We start from the raw sequence: 13,414 nt of genomic DNA on the forward strand, positions 1-13,414 counted from the left end.
CGGCAGCTTCATTGAATTACTCCGTCCCCGTTTGCTAAGAAGTCCAACAAATTGAGGATCTTTTGAAGACTTGGGATGGGTTTAATTTTTTCGTTCAACGTACTTGCTTCAGGAACAAAGAACTTGCAGTGTTATTTGCAGAAATAATTTATTAATGGGCATGCGACCGTAGTTCTATATCTAGTGCATGTCAAAATCATATGGGTCGCTACAGTAGAAAATAGTCTGTTTCAGGAATCTGTTTTTCACTGGCATGGGGTGGATTAAAAGATTTACCGAATCCTGTCCAGTGCTAATTTCTGCAGTTGGGTTCGTTCACTACCTTATGTGTAATCCTTTGACGTAGAAAAGAAAACTGAAAACATTTTGTATCATGAGTTCTGTGCGGTTCAGAAAAACAGATTCAGCTTTGTCAAGTCTGTACTTTAAAAGCTACTTTACTTGGATTTTCTGAGTTGTGTGTGCTTGTGGTGGGGTGTATTTTTTTTAAGACGTCTTAACAGTAAGAGTACCTATTTTGTAATACCTGGGGTTGTTTAATTTTTTTAATCTGCAGGTTGCAATAAAAATAATAGACAAAACAAGGTTAGACCCAAGCAACCTGGAGAAGATTTATAGAGAAGTTCAGATAATGAAGCTTTTGAATCATCCTCACATTATCAAGCTATATCAGGTAAGAGGTCAGTTTTGAAGTGCAGCATGCGGATGAGATATGCTTGTGCTTTTCTCTTGCACATGATTTTACATCAAATATTTGCAGAGAGAATGTATATAGAAATACTGAAAAGCACTTAAAAGTGTTTTTTTAAAAGTTATTGATCATTCTTTGAACAAGATTCTGGTATGTTAGATACGTTTTTGACAAAATGCACTGTAAAATTTATAATTAAAACTAGGGTGCAGTTTGTTTCAGACCAAGGAGCGGATTATCTGAACTGCTATGATTAACTTGCCTTTCCTAACTCCTCTACTTTTCCACTTTAGAGGACCGGAACTTTTTATGTGCTTTTGATAAGAGGAAGACTTAAACTCATGTAGAATAGCAGAGAAGAAAGCATAAAAGTTGAGCTTGCCACAAGTGGAAGAGATTTAAAATCAACAACAGTTAAACCAAACCAATCAAAGTCAAATATCTAAGCAGCAATCTATTCCAAGAATTGGATTTCTGATCTAAGTAGAAAATAAAAAGCCAGTAAATGTTGGCCTTAGAATATGTCCGAAAATGACCTGTTTGATTATTCTCTTCACTTTGTATAGTTTTGAAAGTGAATTTTAAAAATCTTTCCCCTTGTAGAGTTTCACAACATGAATTTTGGTTTAGATTTGTTCAGTTTCTGCGCTGATGAGTATTTTTAACAGGAAGAACAAATTAGTGCATTGTGCAGAAAACTGGATCACATCTGCCTAGTGAGCAAGGACTGCTTTGTGAATTCTAAATAGTCAATCTAATTAGCATTTGGTGTAAGTTCCTCCTAATCATCTTAATAGTGCCATGTGGATTTAAGAAGATGAGGTATCACAGTCTGTCTGGACCTGTCTAGAAGGGCAGGGGGTAGAGATGGATCAAGCAGCAGGTCTGAAAGTCCATGTGCAGTAGTAAACACTATTATCAGCTGCAGTCTTACCGTTGGGTTCGTTAGCTTAAAAAAAAAAGTTTTAAAAAAAATATTTAATTAATGCGTAAGGCTGAAGAGCCAGTAAGGCAGGTGCTTAAGCAAGGCATTATTTTTAAAGATGTTGACACACATGAAGTGCTTGATATTTATAGTATTAACCATCATAACAAAAATTACTCTGTGTTAACATCTGACGTGGTTGTTGCCCATAGGGCAGTATAGGATATACAGAAACGTTCTAACAGTTCAGTTGATTTCATTTCAGTGGAATGATGTGGGTGAAAATACAATTTCGAAGCTTTTAGAAAAGCAGGTTAAATTCCATCTAGTTGAACCACTTTGGTTGGTGGAGCAAATGACGTTGGTAGTGGACCATAATTTCTTTTCAGTGAAGTTTTCTTTTCTTTGTTGTTGTAACTGATGCTTTACCTGTTTGGTGGAGACTGAGAAGCAGGGATGGAATTAGATGACATACCAATGTAGGGTGTGTGTTCTTGTATTATTTCATCATTGTTTTAGTTTCAGCACAGCGTCTTAATTTCATCCAGCTGGCAACTTTCCCAGGACACTTTCCTTCAGTTTTTTAAACTTTTCCTTTGCTCCCTGTTTGTTTGTTTTCATTTCATGTCTATGTGTACTTGTAGTGAGGGGAGGACAAGAGTCTTCGAAAAAGATTACGTGTTAGGAGCCCGGAAGTTGTAGCCTTTGAAGTAGCATTGACGCCTTTTTGATTGTTAAGTCGTTGTGAGCCTTCACCTTCCAAAACAAAATATCTCCTTCTTGAGAGTCCAATTCCAGGGAAACGTTATATTTTTAAATCTGAAATGCAGCGTTTGAAAGATGTGCCATAGTAACTGAAGATGAGTTTGGAAATGCTCAGCATTTCTCATTCATTGCTTGGGTTTTAGGGTTTGGGGTTTTTTTTATTTATTTTTTTCATCTAGAGGAGAAAATTAACAAGTATCAAAGGAAGTTGATTCTAGGTTGATAGGTGAATGCTGGGTGATATATTGACCGTTGCTGGTGCGCTTCGAGCACTGCTGTTACACAAACAACAAGCTATTGTCACTTGTGTGGGAGGCTTGCCATGTCCCCAGCCAACACCACATGGGAGTGGGGTATTCGATACTACTTCTCGATTTGTGCAAGTTGCAAATATCTTTCCTGATCTAAGTATCTGCTAGCCTTGAAACAAAGGCAACTTTATGTATAATTCAAGTGCTCTTGCATCTTTAAAATATAACAAATCAGTTGTAAAACTATATATACATATTAAACAACAACAAAAAAATAAATTCAGGGAAGTGTGTGAAATTATTGAAGTGCTCAGCAGTTATGGAGATTAGTAGCATGGTAATGGTGAGAAGAACAATGACATGGGAGGCCATTGTATATTGTAGGCACATAAGCATTGATTCATTATCTTTTTCATTACCAGTTTGTTTGGAAAGAGCATTGTGGTGCAAAATTAGATGCCTTTATGCCAGCTGCTGCGGCAAATAAATAATTGAACTGATATGTTTGAGAATACGCTTAGAAAAACAAACGAAGCTACAGAGGTCTGTATTTTTTTTAAGCATGTCCTCTCCCGTCTTCACAGGTTATGGAGACAAAGGATATGCTTTACATTGTTACTGAGTTTGCAAAGAATGGAGAAATGTTTGGTAAGTCCTCATGTGCTGGAGCTAACGATTCTCTAGATTTAGAAACCATGGCTTTATCGTTGTCATTCCTGAGTAATACATATACTCTGATTAAAAATCTAGAGTTGACGTTGTCAGCTGTCAAACAGTGGGTACAGCACCTGCAGGATTATGAAAAATTTCCTCTGGGTGTTTCTAAATCTTGCACCTCTTTTATTTTGTCTTGCAGATCATCTGACCTCCAATGGGCACCTAAGTGAAAGTGAAGCAAGGAAGAAGTTCTGGCAGATTCTTTCAGCAGTGGAATATTGTCACAGCCATCACATAGTGCACAGGGATCTCAAAACAGAGAACCTTCTGCTAGATGCTAACATGAATATCAAATTAGCAGGTAATAAAAAATATGTAGTTACTCTATAAACAGCACTAGGCATCTAGTCAAATTCAATCTCCCTAGGATGAGCCTAGAAATAAATTCGTGGTAACTGAAAATAAAACGAAAGTTAGTGGTATTTCTCTGAACATGTCCTCACAAAAGAGAATAGCTTAAATGAATAGGCAGAGAACAAAGTATACATCTACTCTCTTTTCTACCTTTTCTGCTACTTCTGAAATACTAGTACATGGTTGAGTGATGTCTCACCTCAGACTTTTAACTCCATTTCAGACTTCGGCTTTGGAAACTTCTACAAATCAGGAGAGCCCCTCTCCACTTGGTGTGGAAGCCCACCCTATGCAGCTCCAGAAGTTTTTGAAGGCAAAGAATATGAAGGACCTCATCTTGATATATGGGTGAGCTTGGTATTCCTTCAAAAATCATACTTCACACTGAGGGTCTGTGGGCTTTCAAAATCATTACTCCTACTAGAGTCACTCACATGCTGTCATGTTTCCTATTGACAGAGCCTTGGAGTGGTGCTGTATGTCCTTGTCTGTGGTTCTCTGCCCTTTGACGGACCCAACTTACCAACTCTGAGGCAAAGAGTGCTGGAGGGGCGGTTCCGCATCCCTTACTTCATGTCCGAAGGTGCTTTTTTCAGATCATTAGTCTTAGAAAAGGGGCTACAAATAAAGGAGTAGCTGTCCATTGCCCTTCTTGAGAAAAAGACAGATGGGACAGGTTTTGTGGCTGGCAATCACTTTGTCTTGATGTATCTGGTAATTTCTGTAGGGCAGCACATGTGGTTGAGGTGCTGGTTGCACGTGTGTTTTTTTTCTGATATCTGCTTTATGATGTGTCTAAACGGCTGTCATTTCCTTTCTTAGAGTAGCTCTTTGGATTACAAAAATACTTGACACTGTAGCTGGAAAAATAACCACTGACAAAAGAGAGAAACCAGGATTTTAATGAGACTAGCTTACAATACTGAGATGGATGTAGTTCTCCTAAGATATTTTAGCTATGCAGAAGGGGTATATTTTACTGAGGCTATGCTGTCAAGGACAGCAGAAATAGTGGGGCTTAGCACTGTTTCACCAGCACTCTAACAGTCTGGTGAGAAAAAGGAAACGAAGAGTAATATCACCTGTCTCCGATTTGGATTTGAAAACAAGTGAATGTGCCTCTGTGAAGAGTATCTTTTGAAGTCTGACCTTTATCCATTATAGCCATGAATGGCTTTGATTCACTAGTTATAAACAAATAAGCAGTATATGTGGACCAGGAGGTTGTATGTAGTGGGGTTCACTACTAAATTCTGACCTATTTTGAGTGGAAGGTAACATCATTAAACCTGCATCCACTCAAAACTTAGCTCTCCTACAAGGTACAAGGCTGCCTGAAACCTGCCACTATCCAGTACAGCTTCATTTCCTGTAGTGGTGTGTTGGCTTTTGTGAAATGTATGTGGACATCAGCTGCTTAGATGCCTTTAATGCCCGTTTTCATAGACATCACACGGTTTTGCTAGGAAAGTCTTTTAGCAGTGACCTGGGGCTGGGCTGTTATTTTTACCCCTTGCTCACGAGCTTCTCTTTGTCATCCAGACTGTGAAACGCTAATCCGACGGATGTTGGTTGTGGACCCAACCAAGCGAATAACCATTTCCCAAATAAAGCAGCACAAGTGGATGCAAGCTGACCCATCTCTTCAGCAGCAGCAGTCTTTGTCCTTCTCCATGCAAAACTACAACTCCAACCTGGGTGACTACAATGAGCAGGTCCTTGGGATCATGCAAACCCTTGGCATCGACAGGCAAAGAACTATTGAGGTAAGCAATGCTTGCCCCTTAGGTACATCTTCAGTGACTATCAGAATGCCAATGGTGCAGTGGCTAGCCTCGATCCCTTGTCGCTATAGTAAAATCTTCACTGCCCTTCTGGACTTTTATGTAATTTTTGATACACTATTGTGAAGCCTTAGTGATGAGTTTTGGCTGGTTATATCCTGAGTTATGTGTAACTCAAGGGTCCTCTCAATGTCTTCTAGTCTCTGCAAAACAGCAGCTACAACCATTTTGCTGCAATTTATTACCTGCTCTTGGAGCGCCTCAAGGAGTATCGAAGCAGCCAGCTATCGAGTCGTCCAGCAACTGGCCGTCAGCAAAGGCCAAGGAGCTCCGAGATCAGCAATGTTGAGGTAAGAAAGACATACTTTACTGGGAAGCCGTGTCTGTGAGCTCTCTTTTTTCTGCCCCTTGCTACGGGAAGATACAAGGTACTAACTCTAAGGCTTCTGAAAACCAATTCTGATATTGGTGCCCTCTGATAGGACACAGCCTACTGTTCTTCAGTAGGAGGCTGAGTGAATACTAATGGTGTGTTTCCTAAGAAGTGACCTTGGGTCATGGCCAAAAGAATAGTCTGCCTCCAGTGCAGGTCAATAGTGAGCAGGAAGATTAGGCTTCTCAAGAAAATTTGTCCTTAGGCATGAATCGGTTACACTTCTTTGTTACATGCCCTATAGGATCCTCAGAACTACTCCATGAGTCAGTTTGTGTGTTTTTCTGACGCTCTCTTTCTTTTCCTCACCTCCTCCTCCTTTAAAGTGTGATCTGGGTGCCTTTTCAAATTATACTTCCAGTTAAGTTGCCTAACTTAGTAGAAGGAGTTTTGTGTTTTATGTTGGTACTGAAAGACTAGCTTTGTTAATTATCATAGATAGTACATGAAGAAAGCTTGCGCGGAACGTAGCTCTGAAGTTCCTTGAGCCTCCAATATCTGGAAAGTCACATGGAACTGCGATGTATGTGATGACTTCTATGCATCGTTCTGTCTCTCCAGATGCCTCAGGACAGTCTCACTAGTGAAACTCTGCGATCATCTCTGCTTTACCAGCAACCTCAGAGCCTAATTCAGCCATCCTTGCAGGCAGAAATGGACTGTGACATGAGCAATCCATTACAGGTTGGTGTTCTCAGTGAAACTGTGTGTTTTTTTCCCATTGTTCTGCCAATCCAAAACAACAGGGGTTGTGACTGTTATTCTCTCCCTCTAATCGTTTGTTTGGCATTTGGGCATGGTGTCATAGTATCCTCTCAAACAACATGCCTACTGAAGACATGCCACAGGCCTGTGAAGAGTATTAAAAAATAGTACATAAATAAGCAATACACCCTTCAGTCTGTGATCTGACATGTTTTACAGCCTGTATTCTTTCCTGTGGATCCCAACTTCAATGGGCTTTTCCGGAACCGCTCCATCTCCCCCAACAGCCTGCTAGAAACCACCATTAATGAAGAAGTAAGGCAGGAGAAGGAGCTGGAAGATGAAATTAAGGCCTATGACCACCCCATCCACATCCCTAGCAACACCAGCAGGAGGCACACACTGGCTGAAGTGACGACTCATTTCTATCAGCATGCCCCTCCATGTAAGTAAGTCTGGGAGAGATGAAGGGTGTCCTTAGTTAGAGGAAAAGGACAGAGGAGGAGTGCCATAGCGGACAGATGCCTGGGGAGTATGCACTGATTTTACCTCGACTGGGATAGGGAGGCTCAAAAAAGAGGTTTGCACTCTGCCCTTCACAGTTCTGTCTTCCCACAAATAAGCATGGCCCTTAATGGGGAGACATTGCACTGTTATAGCACTGTTATATTTCATTTAGATCACTTTAGAGGGGAGCATTCTCACAAGCAGGACATAACTCTTTTATGTTTGCTTCCACTGTTGTACCAGAGGAGGTGGGGGTGCCTGAATTTAAAGAAAAGGTCGTCACTAACTTTATTTGGTACACATCCAGACCCTGTCAGCTAAACAAACAAGCAAAACTGTTCATAAAACAATAATCCTGTGTCAGAGTTCTTGTGCTAAAGAAGCGCTGTAGGCCTGATCCACCATAGCCTGGTAGTGCTGGAGTTGCTGGCAGAGCCCTGCCAGCTGGACAAGAGCCCAAACTTAATTTATTCGTTGATGACCCCTTGCTGGAGTCAAGCCCTGTGACAACATGAGTTGCTGGACACCTCTTCAGCTTGCAGGTGCTTATTAGTGCCACTGTAGGTAGGCAGAAGGCTCTGATGTCATGTTTGTTTCTTCCTGTACTCATCTTGGGAATGCTCTTTCTCTCCTTCCTTCCCCTGTGTAGGTATAGTCATTTCCTCTTCTGCAAGCCCCACAGAGGGAACTAGTTCAGACAGCTGCCTTACTTCATCTTCAAATGACAGCTCAGTGGCCCTGAGCAGCTGTTTGGCAGGTCAAGTAATGATGGGGAGCCCAGCCACAGCTAGGATGACGTCGGCCTTCCTAGCTTCTCAGTCTGATGCTCCAGTGTTACAAGCCCAGGGCTGCGTGGGAGGTACTTCTCTTCTGCCTGTCAGCTTCCAAGAGGGAAGACGAGCATCTGATACCTCATTAACTCAAGGTAATGTCTTCCTTGCTTCGTAGCTGGGGGATTGCACCCTTCTAACCACCTCTAGAAAAGGGATACTTGCTTGCCCATGTTGGTGTTACACTGAGGCCTGCCACCTTGTTATTCTGCCTCTTGTGTTTATAGTCCTTGAGGGAGAATCAGGTGCCTAGATGAGAGATTCTCAGATACTGATTCAGCACGCCCATGAAGATGTCTCTGCTGCCATGAGTGGGATGGCAGGCTCCACCCTCTTCCTAAAATACAGAGTGCACAACATTGTGATTTCTATCAGGTTTCTCCTTTGCTGGGCACGTGTGCAGCTGTCCCAAACCCTGTTCTATTATGTAAATTTTGCTCTGTCCATCAGGGAGAGGGGTGAACGTGAACTGAAGAGTCCTGGTCTCTTGTAGCGCAGTTCTCACACAAATGAAGGCAGCTGCCCAGAAAGGCTGATCTGTAAGGTAGGCTCCTAGGCACATGCTAAGGAGGATTAAAGTGCATTTCTTTTCCTCATGTTCCACAGGCTTGAAGGCTTTTAGGCAGCAGCTGCGGAAGAACGCTCGAGCCAAGGGGTTTCTCGGCTTGAATAAAATCAAAGGCTTTGCTCGGCAGGTGTGTCAGTCCTCCTCATCTCGGGCAGCAAGGAGTGCTATGAGCCCTTTCCAGCACACGCAGCCGAACACCTGCATGTACAGCAGCAGTGGGAGCAGCAGAGAGGGAAGGAGCCTCCTAGAGGAGGTGCTACAGCAGCAGAGGTGAGAAGCTGGCCAGGAGGAGTTTTGCTGTTTTCATTGGGTTAAGTCTGGTTAGGGGCAAAGCTGGGAGGAGTAATCACAGCAAAAGAGGTTGGAGAGTTTGGTCACTGGTGATTCCAGTCTTCCATGTTTGCTCTGTGGCAGCAGATAAACTGCTTGGCTTCCTTTGTGGCTTCCTGCACTGGCATACGTAACACAGGGCGTGCAGCTCCACTTAAAAGTCTCGACATCCAAATATTTGAAGGTTGCTGAATTGAGAAGCAGTTTGGTACTGTGGGGGAAAACATTACTTCTCCCCATTGCAAGCTGTGTTTTTCTTTGTTAGTTTTGGGAATGATTTCTTTCCTCCTCTGCCTTCTCCTGTAATTTTCCCATGGCAAGGAAGTGAGACCTTGTAATTTGGAAAAGTTACAGCCCACAAAGGAGGCACAATTCCAGCAGCCTCAAATGTCATGTGTGGTGGCACCTCTTCATTCCCACAGAAGCAACATCGAAAATGGAGTTTCCGGTTTATGTGCACAGGTTGTCTCAAGAACGTCTATTATTAACAGGCCAAATGGTGACTAGATAACTTTCTGGTGATAGTTGCCCTCCAACATGAGGAAAAGCCAAGTGAAAACATGACCTGACATAGTCAGCTCGCTTTAATTGTACTGGATGTGTAACAAGAGGTTTGATAGAAGGAAACAAAAGGGAAAGTTCTAGTCAGGGTTAGGGGTGAGAGGGGAGGAAGAATATTAAACTGTGCTAGCAGTGCAAATTAATCTCTTCCACCCTTGAATTTTATTCAGAATGCTCCAGCTCCAGCATCACCAGCTACTCCAGACAGCTTGTCCCCAGACTTCTCAGGCCTCTGCAACAAATGGCGTCCCCTCCTCTGATAGCGTAGGTACCTGCAAAACATCCAATTCTCTTCTGTTGTCAGAGCTACAAAGAGAGAACTCCTTTGAGCTGGCCTTCAGTGGCAACAGCCAGCTGCTCCAACCTCATTTCTTTGGTGTCAGCGTGTCACCAGTGTCCTCAGCAGCTCACCTTTTAGACACGCACCTGTACATCAGCAGCAATGTTCCTCCAGTTGGCACCACCTTCTCTCAACAACAGAGTTTCTCTGCACAGTCCCCAAGCTATGACACTGTCACTCTGCAGCACGGGGATTGTGAGATGGAGGACCTGACTTCCAGCCAGCTCGGGAAATTCGTCCTGGTCAAATGAGAGCCCCGGCTGCTACAGCTCACACTACCCTTGTTGAGAAGAACTTCCACCACTGATCCATGGTGTGTGGGCATCCATGGCTGGCTGGTGTCGTGTGGACGAGTGACTCTCAGAAGCAATAAATTTTGAAGTATGTGAAGAGGCTGTCTGGCTCAGAAAGCTAGCAACTTTATAGAACTGAAACAAGCAATATGTATGTCTTTTTGCTTCTACTATTCTTGCACTGAACAAATATGAATAGAAACTGAATTTTTTAAAGGAAAAATAATGATAGGGAAGATGGGTGGGGCATTTGTGGGGACAGGGAGGGATGTGGTTGGGGAAGAACTCTTCGGTACTGTACTCAAGTCAGACCAATACAGCTCTGCTGTTATGCAAGATTAGCAGCTGTCAGGAGTGGTGACACAGCAGGGAGAGGCTTTTCAAAGAAGGGACCAGAGCCTCCCTTTTTCACAATATTCATTTATGGGTTTGTGAAGATGATTACCTCTTTTAAAGAAAATAAACAGAAAACCAGTGGCATGCAGCATTACGCATTCATAGAAGACAAAAATGGAAGCATTGCCATTTGTTGGGGTTTTTTTTCCTCTCGTTAACACTCATTTTATTTAAAGGAACCAGCATCCCCATTCCACACCTCCCGGATAGCATATTCTTTAAATGAAAACTGTGAACTTCTTGCTACATACATCAGCTGGCAAAGCTTAAAAAGCCCTTCTAATTAGTACAGAAGCAAGTAATCTATTCAAAATGTATCCCTTGATACCAGGATCTAAATTGCATAATGTCAGGTCTTTTGCAGGCATGTTTGTTTGGGGGTGGTGTGTGTGTGTCTGTATACATATACACACACGTGCACACATCCATATATTTTGTCAGTCTGAATAATCTTTAGGAATCTTTTTATAAACGCTAACTTTTTTCATATTCTTGTAGAGGCACTGAGAAGAGAAGCATTAGAACCAGTCGGGTGATGGGAAGGCTTTTCTTTTTGAAAAGCCTTCCCTGAGGCTGCCTGCAAAGTTGCCTGAGGGGTATTTCTTAGTGCTGCACATTGTTATTTCCGCTGCTAATTGTGTTTTTATGCATTTCATTATCAGGGTCCAAACAGAACTGACTCTTGGGGAAATGTGCAATATTGAGGTTATAATTATATACTGACAAAGACAAAAGGAATAGGCTAGAACAGAATTCTACTCTGAGTACAGCTATTTCTGAACAAAACTGTATCAAAAGTGGGTAAAACAGCACAATCTTTGGGTGTTTGTTTTTGGTTGGCTTGTTTTTGGCGTATTAGCAAAAGGTTTTGGATTAGATAGGTGTTTTTTCGTATGGTTTTTAAAGCTGTATATGTATATAAATAGGAAGCAGAAAACTATATAACACTAGTTATTTTTTATACTTTGTAATATGCTTATATTGTGTTTCTGGTATAAACCCCACTCCCCTTCCAAGGCAGAGCATGACTTCCATTGGTATCAACAGAAGTTGTGCTTAGGTATAAAGGGGAGAACAGACTGTGCTCCTACAGAAATGAGTCAGGTAGGGCGTGCAAATTTTGGAAGCAGTTGAGCAAACAGTGAGCCAGCTGGGCTGAAAGATGCCATCCGAATGTCAGAAAATAGCTGCATTCTCTCTAAATGCTTAAAGGACCCATCTCCCTCGTGTGACACAGGGTGCCTTCAAGTTACCTTGGCTTCATGCAACCTGCAGTATTACGCATTTGCAAATAATATAGATACTTGGTTTTTTGTTTTGTTTTGTTTTTAAAAAGAAAAAAGCCAAAGATCGACTAGGTTAATTGGTGGGAGTAGGAAGGGTTGAAGATGTCGTGTGGCTCTGTCTGTGGCTCTCCATAAATGACCTCGTTATCTGTGTGTTGTATCTGTGTGTCTATATTGGTGCATCTCCAGCTTGCCACTGCTGCTGCGTGGTCTGGAATTTTTAAAGTGAGAGAAAATTGCTTGAGTTGAATTTCTGTTAATGAGTGGTGCCTTGCAGCAGAGAAAACACCAAAGTCTCATGCTCATTTGTAGTGGTTTAAAACAACAATAACAACAAAGAAAAAAAACCACCAACAAAAAAAACCCAACCCCAAAACCAGAACAGATTGCTTGGAGATGGCTGGAAAGGAGGGCAAGAAGAAGCCAGCTCATCGCAAAGCAGCAACTTTGCCTTCAGTTTTGTAAGGGGTAGCACACACTTTTGAAACGCAGAATTTCCCCTTCAACATTTGTTTTGTTTAATGCCATGGATCAAAAGGCCACAGATTTGTTTGTTTTCTGTCCTGAGCAATGACAAGCACTTTACTTTCATAGTATTTTTTTTCTTTTCCAATTGCTGTAGAACCTCTTTGGAATTATTGCTGAAGCAGAAAGAGGTCATTTTAATAGTTTGGGTTTTTTTGTAGATATCTTGACAGTGCTGTTCTGCAGACTGCAATGCAATAGGGTATTTAAAGACACTATGTGATTGGTTTAATTGAGATGTATAGTTTATTTTTTATCATGACTGAACAATCATTTTATTTCTTATGTTAAAATGAGAGGTGTACACCAAAATGATTAGTTGATGTGTTTTATTTAATATTTAAATAAAAAACGTTTTAAAATTGTTGTCCTGCAGATGATTCTGTGAAGTATTTTCTCCTGACGTGCGTATGACTTGCATAGTTAAGACTCATTTTAAAGTCTAAGTCCGCAGGACATTACTGACACTTTCTATTACATGCTAAATGAGGAGGAATGGCGGGCTCACAAATCTGATAATGGGATATTGAGCCTTTCGCTGGTAAGCAATCTGTCTGAATCTAACCCAAGTCTATACTAATCGGGTTATAAAATCTGACAGTAAGAGAGGTCTGCGGAGTGAAAATGGTCAAGCGTGGTTTAGCCGTTACCAGATGAGCACTCCATCCGTGTCACCTTGATCTGAAAAAGAGGCCCCTGCCAGATTAAGGCAGTGATGGAAAAAGAGCAAAAGGGACGGCAGGGAGAGAGGGGGAGATCCCAGGGTGATGGCTTTTCTCCTTTAAAATACAAGGGGTTTATAAAATTTTGAAATTACAAATTGTATTAAACAGATTTAGCTGGCCTGGGACTGTGTGTGCAGCACTGGCTGCCCTGTGCTGTGGAGGGGCCTTGGCTGGCTACAAACGAGCTGAGGCTCCAGCCCTGCCCTGGCTGCTGGTGGGGATGCACCTCAGCTCCCACAAGAGCAGTTGTGAGAGTGCCCAGCGTGGCTGTGACAGTAGCACTGAAGCTGGTGGAGGTGTTACTTACCCAGCATGGGCTGGCGGAGGAATGGCCAAAATCATAGAATGCGTTGGGCTGGAAGGGACCTGCAGAGGTCATCTAGTCCAACCTCCCTGCGTGATCAGGGACACCTTTACCTGGATCAGGT

At 42.2% G+C, this 13,414-nt stretch overlaps 1 protein-coding gene across 1 annotated transcript; it reads left to right on the forward strand.

The window, feature by feature from the left end:
- Positions 1-544: 544 nt before the first annotated feature.
- Positions 545-12,624, forward strand: LOC104268165 (serine/threonine-protein kinase SIK2; the record flags this gene model as incomplete). Its single annotated transcript, XM_009876506.1, has 12 exons — positions 545-673; positions 3,217-3,280; positions 3,489-3,650; positions 3,927-4,051; positions 4,163-4,286; positions 5,246-5,469; positions 5,688-5,837; positions 6,482-6,604; positions 6,845-7,070; positions 7,782-8,057; positions 8,569-8,800; positions 9,592-12,624. Coding segments are annotated over 12 exons (2,256 nt in total), but the record flags the coding sequence as incomplete, so codon positions are not given.
- Positions 12,625-13,414: the final 790 nt, after the last annotated feature.

This window comes from Apaloderma vittatum, unplaced genomic scaffold (assembly GCF_000703405.1).
Source record: "Apaloderma vittatum isolate BGI_N311 unplaced genomic scaffold, ASM70340v1 Scaffold33279, whole genome shotgun sequence".
Taxonomy (NCBI): Eukaryota; Metazoa; Chordata; class Aves; order Trogoniformes; family Trogonidae; genus Apaloderma; species Apaloderma vittatum.